This window comes from Phodopus roborovskii, unplaced genomic scaffold, assembly GCF_943737965.1.
Source record: "Phodopus roborovskii unplaced genomic scaffold, PHOROB, whole genome shotgun sequence".
Taxonomy (NCBI): domain Eukaryota; kingdom Metazoa; phylum Chordata; class Mammalia; order Rodentia; family Cricetidae; genus Phodopus; species Phodopus roborovskii.
This window is the reverse complement of record NW_026126540.1, coordinates 10,079,263-10,098,831: the sequence shown is the minus strand read 5'-3', so window position 1 is coordinate 10,098,831 and position 19,569 is coordinate 10,079,263. Positions and strand designations below refer to the sequence as shown.

General features: G+C 35.7%; 1 protein-coding gene across 1 annotated transcript in view; it reads left to right on the top strand.

Annotated features, from left to right (window-relative positions):
• Wdr49 (WD repeat domain 49) overlaps positions 1-19,569 on the top strand; it is a 155,213-nt gene that overhangs the window by 26,488 nt on the left and 109,156 nt on the right. The window contains exons 2-6 of the mRNA XM_051199234.1: positions 2,486-2,929; positions 3,424-3,600; positions 4,374-4,548; positions 13,820-13,987; positions 15,762-15,910. Of these exons, the coding sequence (XP_051055191.1) occupies positions 2,486-2,929; positions 3,424-3,600; positions 4,374-4,548; positions 13,820-13,987; positions 15,762-15,910 (1,113 nt within the window). The remainder of the gene's footprint in view (positions 1-2,485; positions 2,930-3,423; positions 3,601-4,373; positions 4,549-13,819; positions 13,988-15,761; positions 15,911-19,569) is intronic.

The following is a 19,569-nucleotide window of genomic DNA, read 5'->3' as shown; positions in this document are numbered from 1 at the left end:
ATTTATTTTAAAACACACTCTAAACCTTTAGTGGTTTCTCTTAATGTGAATCTGTCTTTACTGTAAATCTTTATCTTTTTTTCTGGCCATGAGTCTTTCATCTGCTAAACAACAACATTGCTAAATTAAAGCCACAACTGCTTCAGCCATGGTGTATCAGGAAACCTCCCTTAAAGGAGCCGCTCTGCTTGTCTCCAGCAAAACAGAGTCCAACTGAAAAAAATACTGCTACCAACAAGTTTGGCTTGTCTTTGTCTTTTGTTTCTAAAACCATTTGATAAGCTTTCCTTAAGTTTTAAGTGGAAGTTCTTATTAGCCACGTTGCATCGCCATTGTCATGAGCAAGGTTTTCCCCTGCTGGACTGGGCCCACTACAGCGCCAGCCCCACGTAACACACAGAGACACTGTATTAGATATAATTTTGTTGCCCAGTTTCTAGTTTCTTATCGGCTAGCTCTGTCTTAAATATTAATCCATTTCTATTAATCTATGTACTTCCATGTGGTCTTATCTTACCTGAGAGAAGGGCTGGCGTTCTCCGTTCTCCCCGTTCTCCATCTTGGATCTCCCCCAACTACTTCCTCTTTCCTCCTAGTCTCCTAGTCCCACCTATCTTGATTTCCTATTGGCCAATAGTACTTTATTCATTAACCAATATGAGAAACATATTTACATAATGACATCTCCCATCAATCTCCTTTTGTTGTTTTATTGTTCTAGTCAGAACTTCAAGTACTATAGTGTGTAGATATGGGAAGAGTGTACAGCCTGTCTTGTTCCATATTTTAGTGGATCAGTTTGAGTTTCTTTCCATTTAATTTGACATTAGTGGTTGGTTTGTGGAATATTGCCTTTGTTATTTGTAGGTATGTTCTTTATATCTCTGTTCTCCAAGACCTTTATCATGAAGGAGTATTGAATTTTGTCAAAGGCTTTTTCAGCATCCAATCAGATGATCATGTGATTCTTTTCTTTCAGTTTGTTTATATGGTGGATTACATTGATGGATTTCCACATGTTGAACCAAACTTGCATCTCTGGGATGAAGCCTACTTGGTCATGGTGCATGATTTTTTTTTTTTATGTGCACTTGGAGCTGGTTTTCCAGTATTTTATTATTTTTGCATCAATTCAATGTTCATGAGGGAGATTGGTCTGTAGTTCTCTTTCTTTGTTGCATCTTTGTGTGGTTTGGGTATCAGGGTTATTGTAGCCTCATAAAAGGAGTTTGGTAATGTTCCTTCTGTTTCAATTGTGTGGGTCAATTTGATGCATATTGGTATTAGCTCTTCTTTGAAATTCTGGTAGCATTCTGTGCTGAAGTCATCTGGTCCTGTTTTTCTTTGGGGGGGGACTTTTAATGACTTCTTTTATTTCTTTAGGGGTTATAGATCTGTTTAAATTATTTATCTGGTCTGGATTTAATTTTGGTATGTAGAATCTATCTAGAAAATTGTACATTTCTTTTAATTTTTTTTTTAGTTTTGTAGAGTACATGTTTTTGAAGTATGACCTGATGATTCTCTGGATTTTTCTAAGTGTCTGTTATTATGTTCCCCTTTTCATTTTTGATTTTATTGATTTGGATGTGTTCTTTCTGCCTTTTGGTTAGTTTGAAAAAGGATTTGTTTATCTTGTTGATTTTCTCAAAGAACAGACTCTTTGTTTCACTGATTATTTATATTGTTCTCTTTGTTTCTATTTTATTGATTTCAGTCTTCAATTTGATTATTTCCTGTCATCTACTCTTCCAGGGAAAGTTTGCTTCTTTTTTGTTCTAGAGCTTTCAGTTGTGTTAATTTGCTAGTGTGGGATTTCTCCAACTTCTCTTAGGGGCATTTAGTACTATGAACTTTCCTCTTAGCATTGTGTTCATAGTGTCCCATAAGTTGTATGGGTATGTTGTACATTTATTTTCATTGAATTAAAGGAAATCTCTGATTTCTTTCTTCTTTGATCTATGGGTGTTTCAGTTGGGCACTATTCATTTTGTTGTTGTCTTGCTCTACAAAATTGTTTCAAGTGTTCATACATTCTTCTACATTTGCTTTCTGTTGCTTCTAGAAAACATCACCACAAACTTAGTTGCTTGCATATGCCATTTTATTGATTTACACTCTGGTGGTTGGAAATGAGATTTACTAGACTAATGAAGTTGTTATCAGGATGAATTTCCCTTCTGGATCTATGCCTTGCCTTTTCCAACTTCATGGCTAATGTCTCACATCTCTGCAATTCCTGGTTTTATCAATACATATTCTCTAACTCTCCTTCCTCAACACAGTAACTGAGGTTGCAGATTCTAGTTCTATAAATTATTTGTATCTTCCAACAAATTCCATTTAAGTATAACACTCTAAAGTAGAAGATGCTTTTCTTCCCATGCTGCAGGAATTGCTGACTAAATTCAATCTTGATGAAGTACAATGCTATTCTCTGTGTGATGATTTTTCTGTTGTCTTACTTTTCTATTCCCATTTCTAGTCCCAAGATCCAAGAAAAACCATTTGTTGTATGCACAGGGAAGAATTCATACAGAAGATGGCAGAGACTGTGGGTTGGGGCACAAAGGAAGAATTTGGAGAACTCTTTGACAAAGTGGATGTGGCTCAGGATGGCTTCATTGACTGGGACAAGCTGACTTCATTTATCCTGCTATCACTTTATGAGAGAGATGAACGAGCAAAGGCAACAGTGGTTCCCCAATGGAAGGACCTTGAATTCCTCCCAGGAAAGCACAAGGATACAATTCAGAAAGTAGTTTTCTTAAAAAGTTCAAGTCGTTATTTGACTATTAGCAAGGAAGGCTTACTAGGAGTCTGGGGAGAGAACTTGAAGTTGCAAGAAACACTTCCTATCACTTCAGATGCTGCCAAACTCAAACATCTCTGGGTAACAAGTTTGATTTCTCTGGAAAATGTTAACAAGGTACAAAAACTTTATAAATACACTTGCTACTTGTGATAAGGATGAGAAAATTATTTAAGAGAGCCCCTGGTCAGTACCAAGTGTAACACCAGCAATGACAGAGAGCCACATTCATCCTTGGTGACTCTCATCTTACCTGGAGGGGATATGAGCTGAAGTATTTGCTCTCCAAAGCCCTTATATTGTCTTAAAATGATATCACAGAATGTTATTTTCATTTCTTATGTGACTAATTGTCAACATTCTTAGGGATGGAGGATGCTGGTGGATGTATAATTGAAATACAAAAAAAATGATGTCTTTCATGATTAACGTATTTTGTTTTGGTTTGATTTTTGACTACAGTCTAATGTTAAAATTAAATACATGCATAATTCCATAATACTGTAACAACTCACAGAGAACTATGTCTCATTTGGAAATTAGATTTGCATGCTTGCTTTGTATATTAATTTCACTAAATCCACCATAAATATTCTACTTGGCTACTCTAGATAGCAGTGGCTTTTACAAACAAAGAGATTTGTTTCTATGATCTACTGTTCAAAGAAGAATTTCCTTGCCAATACAAACTCCAAGGCCTGAAAGGAACTCCCATCTGCATGGATTATTGGTATGATCCTCTTGATCCCAAAGAATCCATTCTTTCTTTTGGGGATATAACTGGAAAGGTAAGTGAGTGAAGATAAAACCTCCAATAAGCATTTAAACCTCAAAGTTTATCAAAAAATAGAAATTAAAATGAGCATAACTTTCTTTGTTACAAATTATGAGACTATACTGATTAGACATGGTAGAGATGGGTGATACTATAAGTCTACATTTTAGTATGATCGTCTGATCTATTTGTAGGAACATTTTTCTAGTTTATAAACTTATAAACTTTATGTTATACAATAATTAATATATTAGACCCTAATATTTATAAATGTTGACTATTGAATGTCTGAACTAATTTCCCATGGACCTTTCAAGTTAATTGCGTTGATTTGTAAGATGTCCATTATCAGCAGCCAAGAAAGTGCTCATTTTTTTGTATGACATAATAAAGGAATAGAGGCATAAAAAATGATAATATTGGACCTGTGACATTGGATACAGCCATTTCTCCTCTTCTCAAATTGCAGTTTAGATGAGAGAATCATTACTCAGTGACATTGGAGTGAGCCAGACACTGAGGAGACTTGAACAATCAATTCTCTTTCATGATTTGAAAGCTTCCATTCTTAGTGTTTTCAATGACAAATCCTTTTAAAAATGAAAAGCAGTGCTTGAAAACTACTTTACCAACTGTGCAGTAGCTTTACTATCATTGCTTGTATACTTTAAGTAATATTGGATAAAATCTTTCTAACTCATAATCTATTCCTTGTTATGGAATGGACATAAGACCATTGACTAGCACTTACACCTCCTGTGTTTGTCTCTCTTTCAATGATTCAAGGTTCAAGTGATAGTTTTCACAGCAGCTGTCATTTCCCTATTTGAGCGGCCAGCTAATGCATGTGATGATGAAGAAGCAACAATGACCATCGACTGGGTAGATTTACTCTCTGGATGTCAAAAATGTTGCCACATATTACAGCACTCTCTTCATCATGGAGACTGGGTCAGGCAAGGTACTGAATTTAAACAGTAACAGGAAGAAACAGTCATTTTCAATTTCTACATTTATATTCCTTAATGAAAATGTTTCACACAGATTGTTTAAATATAAGAAACTGATAATTGGTTTTCTGGAGGTTTTGGTCTAGACTCACTTTATCCTCTGAATGCTAGCACAAATTAATTATTTTCTTTCCTTCTAAAATGTATGCTTCATTCAATTAATTCAGATGAACTATGTACTCAGAAATCTCAAAAGACAGAGGGAAATTGTCATAGACTCTATTCAGCTTCAACTCTGCTCTGATCCTAACCTGTGCCAGTCATTCCCACATTGCTTAGTATAAGAATTTAATGAATTCCTCAAAAGTGCTTCTCTTCTTTTCTTTGTATTCTTATGAGAAATGCAGTTTGACTGTCTTCACAATGTAATTTATTTCTTTCCTTTCATTTTTACCTTTAATTTTACTGGTAATTTGTCTTATATATCTTAGCCATTACTTCTATTATTTTATTACTTACACATATATATTTAAATTTTTAATATTTTTATTTAAATTTGAAAGAAGCTTTTTTTTACATGTTAGTCACAGTTCCTGCACCCTCCTGTCCTCCCCTGTTTTCCCCACCAACCCCCACCCATTCCCTTCCTGCTCCCCAGGGAGGGTAGGGACTTTCATGGGGAGTCTTCAAAATCTGTCATATCATTGCAGCTATATGGCATTTTATTCATTAGTGACTGATGGGTAAAGTTCCAGCCCATTGTGAGTGATGCCATCCCTGGGCTGGTGATGCTAAGTTCTGTAAGAAGAAGGCCCTAAATTCTATAAGGAAGCCATACAGAGTAAGCAGCACTCATCACTGGCCTCTGCATCAGCTCCTATCTCTAGTTCTTGCCATATTTGAATTCTTGTCTGACTTCCTTTGATTATGAACAGTAATATGGAAGTCTAAACCAAATAAAACCATTACTTGCCAACTTACATTTTTGTCATGGTATTTTGTCACAGCAATAGAAACCCTAAGACAGTAACTTCATACTCATTTCCCCCCTTTTCTTCCTTCTTTTTCTTTCTTTAGAGAAAGTTTCATTATACAGCTTAGGCTAGCACTGAATTTATGTTTCTTATTCTGTCTTTAAATTATAGATAACTCTCTTTTATTTATTTATTTATTTATTTATTTTATATAACAAAGTCCATTTAAATGAAAACAAACATTTATAGACAATATTTGGGAATTTGGGTGTCGTTCTTTCCAAACTACTTCCTGCTGGTAAGGGGCGCTGTCATGGGGGATTCAAAGAAGATTCAGAAATCCTGGCTGTAGTCTGTAAGGCTGCTTTGTCCAGCTGTTTTGAATGTGGGATCACCTGGTACTCTGTCTGTTTCAGGTGGTTTAGCTTGATCAAACCACATTAGTCTGGAAGGAATCCACATATTTTCATTTTCAGTGGAAACAAAAATAGAAATCCTTTCCCCAGTAACTTGTCCTTGAACTTAAATTTTGGAGTCAAAGCATTTTTATTTTCTCTCTCCCTCTCCCATTTCTCCTTTCCACCCTCCCCTCTCTCTCTCTTGATATAATGTTCAAGTTCTTCTTGTCTGGAGTGCATGAGTAGTAGTTATTTGTGATAGGATTATTTTATAAATAATCATTTGTAGAATAGTGGTACCTTCTTAAAATTTAGTCATTAATAAGTTAATGATTTTCGTAAGTACTTTAATTTTTAAAAACTTGTTTTGATGAAGTGTATAATATTTGTACTGACATAAAGGACCATGGTGATTTTCTTATATCAAAATTGCCACATTAATGAAAATCCACTGAAAAAGTAGAAATTATCAATCTCATTGACTTGAATAATATCCAATGAAATTAATATTGCCAGTCATATTTTAACATAATTTTTAAAAGGGATGGCCAAATGTACCAACTGTTGGCTTTTCCAGCAGCTTTATAATCTTTGATTCATGCTGTGGTAACTGATCTTCTAACAAGTTCTACACAAGTGATGGCATATTGTAATTTTCTTCAGTATAAATTCTATATTTAGTACATTCTATTCAACCTTGATTTTGGAATGGGTATTAATTAGTAGAGGAAAGACAAAATTAGACATTTTCTGATCATCTATTTTGACAGACACAAAACTGTGTGTCACATTTTTGTGACACCAAAATAAGGATTAATGTATTAGAGATTAACTGAAGGAAACTACTGAAGCTACTTCTAAATTAAGTGGTATATGTCTGTACTTAAGCAAGAAAATACATTGTGAAAACAAAGCAGTAAGTTATACACTCAAATGTGGTGCGTCATTGAAGTTTGGTATATTATTTGGGTTCCATTATTTTACAGTGAGATAGATAAAATAAAACATAGTAGTGTGATCCTTTTGAAGAGGCTGGATATCAAGTAAGAGTTTCTGCAAATGAGTAACATTCAACCATCTTCTTCCTATTCAAGATCTAATGCAAATACTACCTCAATTTTATTTAAGCATCTTAAAGAAAAAAAAAACTGTGTTAATAGCACAGGACCCTGTCCAGGTGTCATTTGTCTCTTTGTTTGCTGTGTGAGATTGTTCTTCAAGTCAGGGTAAATTTCCTCTCATATCATTCTCATCTGTTAGTAAAACATATGGAAGTAAGTCATAGTAAAGATTATGTTTATGACCTAAGAAATCTTGTGTGAGAATATGCCTCCTAAAATCACTAGAAACTAGTTACAGAAAAAGTATGTGTATGCATGCATGTGCGCGAATGCATGCACGCGCACACGCACACACACACACACTCACACATGTATATATCATATCCATTCATAACTACTCAGAATTAAGGGAAGGGAATCATGACTGCTTGAGCTGTGGAGTGAGCTTAAAGCTAGATTGGAAACCTTCTGAGACTCTATCTCAAAATTACATTGAAAGCTGTCTATATAGCTCAGTGGTAAGGTAGTTACCTAGCTTACATGAGGCTCTAGTGCATGTGGCTATATATACACAGAGCCAGAGATAGATAAATATGACATCTCATACATATAAACACAATTTATCTCATACACAAGCCCACATGCATGCACAAACATATACACTTAAGACATTTAAAATTCTTTCCTTATTCAGTTTCTAAGTTTAAATCTCAACTGCCTCTAAACATGGAAATACTTAACTCTTAACCAATGAAAAGGTATCTTCTGAGATGTAGCAAGAGGCAAGGCTTAAATATGACTTTCTTTGCCTGAAGCTCAGTTGTTCTAGTATGAGGAGAAGGGTAGAAGGGAGGAATGAAGAGGAAGAGAGGAAAAAAGGAAGACAGAACAAAAACACACTCCCTGACTCCCAAGACATGCTCTGCCAGGGGCAGCCAAGGCATGGCTGCGTGAATTTGATATCCATTGCATGAAGCAACATTGATCAATGTTCTTACAATTCCTCAGGCATGTATTTGGTTGTTTTCTTCATAATGACTAAATTTGAGAATATACAAATGAAGAAAGAGACATAGTTATGGAAATACATTTTTAGTAAAATTAAGGGTAAGATAACTGTTATATTGAAATGTCAGAGGGGAGATTTGGTTTTAGTTATAAGTATGTTAGCATATGCTTTAAATGGGAGTTAAGATGAGATCTTATTAAAATTTTGAAGGAGAACATATTTTAATCTTGTCTGGGTGGTTCTAAGTCATAGTTTAATAGAAAAATAATTACATTCTGAAATGACTGTAAAATGCATGTAGATATTTAGGGCAGTAGTAGAGAGACTGTTTTGAATCTCAAGAGAATTTCTTTTTTAGGAATGATTTTCTATAGGGCATGTTTCATTTCAGAACTTATTGTCCGAGAGTGTAGCTATTAAAGAAACACGAACCAGGTGTGGTGGTGCATGTATTTTATTCTAGAATTCCATTTCTGAGGACAGATTATAAATCTGAGGTTACCCTGGGATACACAGACTGTTCAAATTCATCCTGAGCCATAGAGCATGATCTTGTTTCAAACAAACAAGCAAAACACAAACAAGTGGCTGGGCTGTCACTCAGTGGTAGTTCTTGCCTACAAGGTGAAAGCTGGAAAAAATATTGCTGGAAGAAAACACATGGGCTTTTCTTCAAGTCAAAATGTATTCTTCTACTTTGCTTAGGTCACACACAGGAGATCACAACAAGCTTACAGTGATAACAAAATCATGATTGTTGCAGTAATTAATAAAACTGGTGCCAGAGAATTAAAACACAGATAAAAGGTTGTGTTTCCTTAGAGAGTCTTTATGACTGACAGAGGAGAACCTAGCAAGACTTGTGCCTGTGTTGCTCTGCTTCCCAGAATCGAAAGGACCACTTCCAGGGAGAAGATATTGCATCACTGAGTAGCTAGACCATGCTCTTCTTACCAGGAGTTGTGCTGTGTTTAAAGCAGTAGAAATTAGGTGTGAGCCTGTGACCAGGGTTTGGAGAAATCACTCCCTTCCTCTAACCTGCTTGTGTTATACACATATTTCTGCCTGGCATTCTGGAGGTTACATCAATAATCACACCCGTGTTTTAAAAGATACTTAGCAGTTTAGCTTTTCATTTAAAAAAAAAAAAACACACATTTTGACTTTTAATGACCAAGCAGACATTTGTTTCTTATATTTTCTTTTTGACACGATTGTTGCTTCGAGCATAAATAACCCTGTGGGTAGAAGGGAAAGGCTGAGGAAACCGGACTCTAAGGTATGACAAGAAACAGAAAATCACACCTTTCATAGGGAAAACATTTAAAACTGTCAGAATTAAGGTGATGTGTTTACTCTCATGACTGAGAATGAAAGCCTGAACCCTATAAGAATTGCTGGTTATAATGACAGAGATGTGGTGCAGGATGGTGTGGGGTATAGGGATGCTGCCCCCAGGTCTTTTTCAGTGGGCAGGGATGGGACCCACAAAATGTCATGGGTTAGGGTTCTCCAGCCTGGGTTCCAGGCACCACTTCTCCCAGTGGGGCCAGGGCCAGACCATGTTGGGGAAACCCACAGAAACAGCTTACCTGAGCAAGTGGGAGCTCACTGCCTCCTGACTAATAGCTAAGGAACCTGTGTAATACTTAACTGGGCCCCTGAATGTGGGTGCCATTTGGGGGGGGACTTGGGCAGTCTATGGGGCTGCTGGCAGTGGGACCAACCAATATTTATCCCTACTGCATGAACTGTCTCTTTGGAGCCCATTCATTATGGAGGGATACTCTCTCAGGCTAGATATGTGGGGGTGTCTTGGTCCTGCCCCAAATAATGGGACAGACTTTGATGATTCCTTATGGGAGGCCTCACCCTCTTTGAGGAGTGGGTAGGGGGTGGGATGAGGAGATGGTGGGGGGAAGTGGCTAGATGGGAGGGAGAGGGAACTGGGGTTGGTATGTAAAATAAGATTGTTTCAAAGATAAATATAAAAAAGAAACTTGCTGGTTATAAATGACCCATACTGGGTCTGTTCCGGATGTAGAGTGGTGTGTTCTGTGTTAGTGTAAGTGCATAAGTAGCACCGCTTCATTTGGGGATATTAGTGTTTATTGTCAAGTCACTTTCTCATATTAAATAATTGCTGATTTTCAGGGTCATTTTGACAGTACACATACAGAGAAGGACCAATGGCATGTTCCTTTAATGCTTTTTTATTGTCTTTAATTTTTGTTTATATGTTTTTAATTGAAATAGAATTACACCACTTTCTATTTTCTCCAGCCCCTCCCAGACATCTTTCCTCAACTTCCTCATTCCTCCCTGTTCAAATTGCACACACACACACACACACACACACACACAGAGAGAGAGAGAGAGAGAGAGAGAGAGAGAGAGAGAGCTAGAGAGAGAGAATGCCTAATATAAACAAAAAGGAGATTTAAATGTCCTTTTAAATCTCTATGTAGCAAGAAAATGTGGAAGTGTTGAAAGTTAATATCTCACTGAACCAAAAAAATAAATATAACACTAAAAGACCAAAGTTTGCCTTTTATTCTTAAAATGCTACATAAAATTAAGTTAAAAATATTTCTTTTTCTGATTTTCAAACTCAGCAGAAGTGTGAAAAACAAATAATTAATTTGGGCAGTGCATCTCATTCCATAACTTGATGTTCTGTATAGGTGTATTTTTTTTAATTTTATTTTTATCACAGTGTGTTATTTCCTTACTACAATTAAATAATTGAGAAAAACCTTTTGGTTTTTTTTTTTGTTTGTTTGTTTTTGTTTTGTTGTTTTTTTTTCAGATAATTTGGTTTTAAAGACATGGCTCTATTGATCTCTCATCTTACACTCATGCGTTCCCCAGGAGCTTGGTCATTCTACAATTTAATGAAAAACAAGCTATATCTTGATTGGCTATGAGCTGTGAATTCTTGACAGTCTAGTATATTACCTTGTGGACCCATCAGTGTTATCCTTTAGGCCTTCCTCCCTCTCTCCCTTCCTCCCTCCTTTCCTGTCTCCTTACTTTCCTCTATCAGTCTCTCTTTTAAGAAAGAAATACAGTGGGTGACTGAAAAGGATACAGACTTCTTTCCAGCAGCTGCCCAAGTAGATGATAAAAGTGTTTCAGATCCTATGACTCTGGAGTCTTTGTGACATGGATGAGGGGAACTAAACTCAGGTTCTCTGCAAGAGCAGTAGGTACACTCAACTGATGAGCCCTATCTTAGTGTTCTTTTGACTTTAATAATCCTTAAATGTTCTTTTGCTAGTAATACATAACTGTTGATGCACACAAGAAGTTCCTCATTTTATTTTGCCCCTTTAATACAAGTGCTTTTCAATATTCCTATGTTTTTATTTGGTTAAACACTTCACATCAGAAATTGGAAGGACAGCCATCCCGGTAAATACAAACACACAATTTCAAAAATTATATATGGAATTGATTATGTATAAATTTGCATTTAATGGACTACAAGTAAAGTGTTTTGTTCTACCTCTCATCAGTAGAATACTGTCATCAATAGAATGGTTGTGAAATGTCTTCAAAACACTGAATCACACATGCTGTTTGCCTTTTAACTCATCCCTATACCATTCAGTGTAATACTTTACTAAGGTATAATGTATTACTAATGATTTGATGTACATATCTTCTTTTCTAAGCTCAGAGCCACATGTCTAGGGTACAGAATGAATCTAGCTCTTCAGTATCCTCACCACTCCACAGGTTTTAGTGACTACCATGTAATTCTGAAGATGGGATGACATCCTTTGAGAAAGAATGTCCGTACTCCAAATAGAGTCCATCACATTAAATATAAATTGGTCACGTGAGACATTTGTTTTCTAGGAATATACATATGAAAAATATTAAGTCAAGCCATTCTAATGTCAATATTAGCTCTTGAATGGATAAATTCTAGCTGCTTCCAGAAATAAGTCTGTACCAGCTATGCTTCAGCTTCCTTGCCTTTAGCAATTATTTGGAAATTTATTTATGCATATTTATGTAATCAAATACTCTGAATATCTTATAAATAATAGATATTTATTTTTATAGTTCTGAGATTATGCTGTTGGTAGACATGGTGTCTGGAGAAGGACACCTCTTGAATTATAGATACCAACTTCCAGCTGTGTCCTCTTGTAATGAAAGGGACAAACTGCCTTTTAGCTCTTATATGAGGGCACTAATCTAAGTTCTGAGGTTATAATTCCTTGATAATCATCAAGGGTAACCCTTCCTATTACTACCTTGATATGTAGGATTCAATATATCAATTTAAGAGGCTACAAATACTTAACCATAACAATACCTGCTAAGGAGTTTGAAAATCGAGTTTTTAAGCTTTTGAAAACAACTATATTCATGCTTGTAACTCTGTGAGTGAATATGTATGGTCTGTGAGTGCATTGTGGCATGAATGTGGCATTATATGTGTTCTGGCTATTGAACTAAGGTCATTAGGTATAGAGGCAAGCACCATGACCTGGATTTAGCAGTTTTGGGGCCCTCATATTCTTTTCAGTTTAGTGATAGAGTTAAATATTCTGTTTCAAATACAACCAGTACTAAGAATCTGTAAGCTCTCTTGAAGTGAGCAATAGAATGAAAACTCCTACAGTGACAGACAGATTAAAATATTTAAAAAATATATAATTCATAGGAAAACAAGCTATGTAAGTATGGACAAATTTGCTACAAGTCCACAAAAGGCACATTTGTGCCTGTACATGGATGTTTTAAAGAAGAAACCCAGGTTTGGGGAAGCAGAACATTTTATCTCCTTCCACTCCAGAGAAATCTATCTACTCTTCATATTTTGGGTAACAGGCATGCCTGCCAATTGCTTCAAAGGGATACACTATCTCTGCATCCTAAGGCCATTTGTTCTGCACATGTTTTTGAAAAGATTATCTTGAAAAAGAGAAGCTATTGTTCAACTCCCTTAGATGTACAGAAATGTTCCTGATCCACTGAGAACTGTCTTCCAAGTCTGCCTCACTTGATTGAACTTAATATGTAGCAAGCAGAAGAAACTGAAAGAGCATTTCTGTTTAAGCAACTTTTCTTACAATATACTAGTGACAAAATCCTTTGTGTGAGGCAGGAATTTTATCTTGGTATTAAGTCAGAAATCTTTCAATTTTGGATACAAATATATTATTTTCTGAGTAGCAGGTGTCATATTTCATGCTGGTCAAGGAGCAATTCCTTACGTTTGGGAGCTTGTGATTCTAACAAGAATGAAAGCCCATCAAGATACACACCGACTGGGTTGTTATTGCATAGGAAACAGGATGTTGTTCTGACAGAGCGTCAGCCCTCTTGATTTGAATCTTATCATCACTTGAGAATCATACCAGGTCTGAATCCTGGTCCATCTACTCTTAAACATCCTACATTGGTCAAAATTTAAATAAACCATTGTTTGAGCATAAACTATAGAAAGCAGATGTGTGCTCGTTCTTGTTTGCTTGTCTCAGGTGTGGGAGGAACAGTTAAAAAAAATATGGTCACCTGTTCATTTTCTGTCTATAGAATGCTCCATGACTTTTGTGATGAATGTTGTTTGCTGCTCCGTGTTTCATAAAAACAAACAACAACCAAAACTTTAAGGTGTTTCTAGTGTAGAGGAAGGACAGGAAGGATAATATGCTATGGTTTCTTGCTGTACATTCTTGGGTTGAAGGGGATGGCTGAGTGGCTGTTCTGCATGCTGTTATTTGTCACCACACTCTGATTTTATCCTTTGCCGTTATGTATTTAAATATTTCTGTTTTTGTAATATGAAAAAACAATTTTGAAATTACTCTTTTTTCCAGTTACTTACAATGCCTCTTTAGATGCTTTTATTTCCAGTACAACCAGCAGTACAAATACTGTGGTGGTGGCATGGAGAGAGAAGTCAAAAAAACTCCTTAAAATGACATCTTTCAACATTGCCCAGGGCATTCATGCTTTTGATTACCACTCTCGGCTCAATTTAATTGGTATGTAAAATAAATCATGATAACTATGAGGGCCTCATAAATTGTCTAGGGAGCGTATTTGTATGCAGGGAAGTACTGCACCTTGTTGCTTTATTGCCAGGGAGAGCAACTTGTGCAGCTCACATTTTATTGCCTTAGAATGTTTGATAATGAAGCATATGATGTGCAGTGCATTTGAATTACACTGGGATGAAATATGATAAAGCACCCTGATGCTTTAATGAGTCTTTTTATTAGAATTGGTAGGGGTGGAAGATGACATAGGAAAAGGAGGCAGTTTGCACTGCATCTGTTAGTCTATCATCTTTCTAACACCACCAAATGCTGCCCCAGAACAAATCCATCACTTTCAGTACTCACATACATGTGAGCACACACACATACACACACCAGTATAACTGAAAATCCTAGATGCTTTTCAGAATACATTTTCAAATGATTATTGTGAATTTATAGGCTATCATAGATTTAACTTATTAAGGAAGTAGTTTTTGACGCAAAAGTTATAAGAAATATAAGCTTTTCCACATGTTAATCTTTTAAATGAAATACCTAGATACACTGAAATTTGATAATTTGATATATGGATATGTAAATTCAAGCATTATAAAACTGATACATGGATCTGTTATTGAAAAACTAACAGAGTAGTTACACAGACCACATTCAGCCTATGGTATCGGTGGTACAGATCCACATCCAGTAGTTAGCATTCTTAGGAAAAATGCTGATGTTGATTAAGGAAACAGACATTTAACCAATAATAACTGATATAAAATATCTTAGCATAGGCCTGGTGAGATGCAATGACTTCCAAGAATATTCTAGATATCAAAGAAGGCTGGAGGTGTTGATGAATTAATTTGGCAAGGAGTCAAATATCACCTGTTTAACTCCCTGGTTGTCTAGTTATTCATTTCCTTTATACTGATCTGTATAATTCTTGTACCAGTGAAGGAAAACATAATAAGTGCAGGTGCACAATCAGTTTAAGAGCATGAAACAACCAGAGTTAAATTGTATTCCACATTCTCGCATAGTCACCCACTTGGTATTGAGATCATCCTTAAATATACAGGAGCCATGGGCAAAAATACCTGTTCCCACAATAAATCAAGACAGGAGCATCTCGGTATTCTTGGTGGCTTGTGAATGCTTGATTATTTGAACAATGGTAAAAATACTATGTTTCTAATAATTATATTTATTGACTTGTGACCTGTGAATATTTCGTTCACTCTTTGACGCCCCCCCCTCCCCCGCCAAAAAAAAAAAACCAACCCTGTCATTCTGTATAAATCTTGTGTCCCAGAAATAGGGAATTTTGGGACTAGGAGAAGAAAATGTATTCCCTCTCAGGCAGGCTGTGGGTGCATTGCTAAATGAGACAATCTTTCCCCCTTCTGATCTATGCAAACTCCTGCCTCAAGGTCATTGTTTGTCAACCTGTGGGTCATGATATCAAGCATATCAGATATGCACATTTGGATTCATAATAGCAGCGAAATTCAAGTTATGAAGAAGCAATGAAATAATTTTATGTTTGGGGTTCACCATAACATGAGGAACTGTGTTAAAGGGTCACAGCATTAGGCAAGTTGAGAACCACTGCTCTCAAGGTCAACTCACACCCTATATTCAACTGAATTCACACTTTAGATGGGCGATGACAAGATTTTTCTTCCTTTAAGACAGGGTGCATTCATGTTCATATGTGTAAAACTAGTTTTAAAAGATAATTAAAACATTTTATTTTCTTTTGTATTCTGATTAGCAACGGCTGGTATCAACAATAAAGTCTGCCTTTGGAATCCCTATGTTATCTCTAAACCAGTTGGTGTTCTATGGGGTCATTCAGCCAGTGTCATAGCTGTCCAATTCTTTGTGGAAAGAAAGCAGCTTTTCAGCTTTTCCAAAGATAAAGTAAGTACCATCTAAATTTTCCATCTCCATTCTCAGTTCCTAAGGAAATCTCTACTGGGACCAGAATTTCCCTAAAAGATGTCTGTCATTCATTCAAACTGGCTAACTATGAAATTTTGGGGAAATCTGCATTTGGAACAAGTATTGATTGATGGTTACTTAAGTAGAATTTTGGGCAACTAGACAAAAAGCATTTCATTAAGCTTTTGTTCAAATCATGTATTCACAGATTTTATTCTTTTTATTTGACATTCCATGTCACACACATCTTAAGAGCATCCAAAGTTCTCACTAATTGTACATGGAAAAGAATAGATGTGGGGATAACAAAGTGTTGTTTGGGTTAAATAGTGAAAAGGCACAGTTGACAACTATCACTTTAATATTAAAGAGACTCATTAAATTATAAGTATAAGCTAATAGGAAATATTTATATGATAATTTTCAAGAAAATGTCTGATGATCTTGATGGGATTCTTTTTTCTGAATTTGGAGATATTAGGGATCTGACTGAGAGCCTCACACATACGAAAAACACTCTCTACCACTGAGTTATGTTCTGTCTTTTATGAGACATTTTCAATATTATGGAAAGTGACCCATAAATCAAGTATCCTATAAGGTATCTTATTAAGCAAATTTCTTCATCTCCAACGAGTTTGTCTTTTGTGTATTGTATAATTTCCATTTTACGTAATTCTAAACTTTAAAGATTCATTCAAAAGTATGATAGATTCTTGGCTAAATGGATGGCTCAGTGGTTAAGAGCAGGTTCTTTTCTTTGTATCCTCATTGTTAGGATGACAACCACTCATAACTGCAGCTTCAGAGGACTAATACCCTCTTTTGACCTCTGCAGGTACTAGGTACACATGTGGTACATGTGCATATGTATAGGCAAACACACACAAACAGTCACCCACCGCCCCTCCCACAATGACATATTTCAAGATACTTTATGAAGATAAAAGTGGATAATATGTGAAAATAGTCTCTGAGCTTCAGAGAAATTTTGTTCTGCATTAGAGGAATGTATCTGTGTTATAGGTGAAACTATGAAACTTAGAAATTCATCTTCAACTCCTTAGCCATACCCTAGTCTTCCTAATTCTTGTAACTTATTTTGCTTTTTACCTGTTATAGAAATCTCCTTTCCTCTTATATGTTATCACTCATCTGCCAATCCTTGTTTATTCTATCATCAAACTCTGTTTATCATCTGACCTCTTCACCTCAGCTGACATTGTTCTAATTAGTGCAACCTTTAAATCCCAGCACTTGGAGGAGGCAGAAGCAGGTGAATCTCATTCATTCAAGGTCAATCTTGTCTTACAGAGTAAATTCTAGGTAATCCAGGGACACATATTGAGACTCTGTAAAAAACGAACCAAACCAAACAAGATCAGAACAAAACAAAACAACAACACCAAAAACAAACAAACAAACAAAAAACCAAAGAAGCCCCTCATCTTTTTAACTCTAAAAGACTACAAACATTGCTTACCATGTCTTCTTATAGCAGAATGGTTTCCTTCCATCCTGCTAGCAAAGTACTTTGCAAGAACACAAACTAATTTCTACCCTCCATTTAATTATCCTAAATTTGCAACCTTTCACACAAAGCCCTCCTTCAATTGGCTAGCCTACTTTACTTCTTTTTCTTCTCATTTACTAATTATACACTTAGGCAGCATTAACTCTTGGCCCTTATCACCATACAGTTTCCTGGTACTGTAGTTCCATATTTTCTGTAAGTTTCCTGTCCTCTGTTACAATCTGATAGAGATGTGTTTATTAGCCTTCAGATCTTTTGGAGTTGTCACTCATATAGACATGGGTGTTTCCTTCTGTATACTCCAAATGTTCTTCATTAGACATCGCCATCATTAATTTTCTTCCTTAAGATGTTAGTTTTATTTTAACCTGTATTTTCAGAGATTCCAAAACTACTGATAGACAGTAGAATTTATTCCGTGACTACATATTACTAGCTCCACATGGAGAACTGTTGCTTGGACATAAAGTAGCAGAGAAACTCAGAATGAGACCTTTTTGGGTGCCCATCCTGGATGTAGTTGTCTTACATTTTGGAGTCTTTAAACACTTTGCTCTGACTTCAATTATTGAAAAATCTGTGTTTATCTATCTTTAAATTTTGATTTGGAGGTAATGATTTTTTTAAAATTCATTCTTATCATTCCCAGAATCTAGCACAAATTAATATTTTAAGTACATTGTAGAAAATAATATGTAAGTAGTATAACTCTTAAGTCACTGTTAGTATTTCTGAAGTTAGGGACTGTGTCTTTCTTGGAATGTGCCATATTTGTGCAAGGTCTTCAATAAATTCTAGTTAAGTGACTAAATCTGAACTAGACAAAAATGAAACAATTATCAGATACTTCATCATTATGGAGCTCCGTAAAAGGTTCTATAACCTCAAAGGCAAGTGCAAAAACATGTATTTTGAATTGGGATTGATCTCATACAGCTGTGATCAATAATAAGACTTCCTGGCCTTTTCCCAAAGCAGTTTTGTCCTTCAATTTTCACTTTGGTCTCTAAACTGTTGCATCATTATAAAGCTTGTCATGCTGTCCCTCACATTGGTTGGAATGCATTTCACTTTGATGAATGTGTTACAATCTCACTCCTTACGTCTACAGATAACAGCAGGGCTTTCTGCTACTGGGCTAAGCTTCTGTTTTATTGCTGCAAAATTCTTTTGGGTGAATTTTGAACTCCAGGGAAAATGAAACATCGTATTGTTTTCTAACTGGCTTTTGATTGGATTGTGCTAGCATCAATCGCTAAACTAGAGAATTTGTGGATCAAAGAGAGTCAGATCTAAATAACTTCCTGACAATATGGACTTTAACTTTAGTTATTTCAGGGTTGTCCTATTGCCACCTTTCAAGGGAGGATGAAACAATGTTACTTCTTTAAAATTCATATCATAATAAATTATTATAGTCTAATGGAATTTTATTTTGCATGCCTCCTAACCCCTTGTTCTTAACATGCTAGTAACTGGTTGAAAGTTCCTGCTGGAAGTTGGTCATTTGCTCATTTAAACGAGGAAAAGGTTTCTTTGCTGAGAGCTAATATTCCACTAAGAATGCTGGATTCAGCTCCTGTTTGCTACTAAGTGTTCTCTCATGTGGATTTGGCTACCAAGATCATGCTAATTTTTTAATTTAATCCTTTGCTTGATGTTCTGATGTTTCCCACATCCTGGCATCTACTCTCTAGAACTATGGTTGGCAAAAGAAAGACTAGAACTTATCCATTGGTCCCAGCACATTCACATTTCCATCTGTTTATCTAGGGGTACAGTGTTTTCATTTTAATTCAATTACACAAGTAAATGGCTTAAGTCTCTCCTTTAAAAACTATAAATGCTGAAGATATGGGGGCAAAGTAGGAAACATCTTTTCCACTTGTCAGTCAAAGCTATTTCTCTTTCAGGAAATAATTATGAACACGATATTCCTCTTATACACTTAATATATTGTTGTAGCATGTTGTTATATGTTATTCTGTATGTATGCATTGATGCAAGATGGTATGTATTATTTGTATATATGCATATCATTAACAATATGCTTTTCTGCATATTTTTCCCAAAAAATTTATAGAGAATATTTTTCGAGAATATA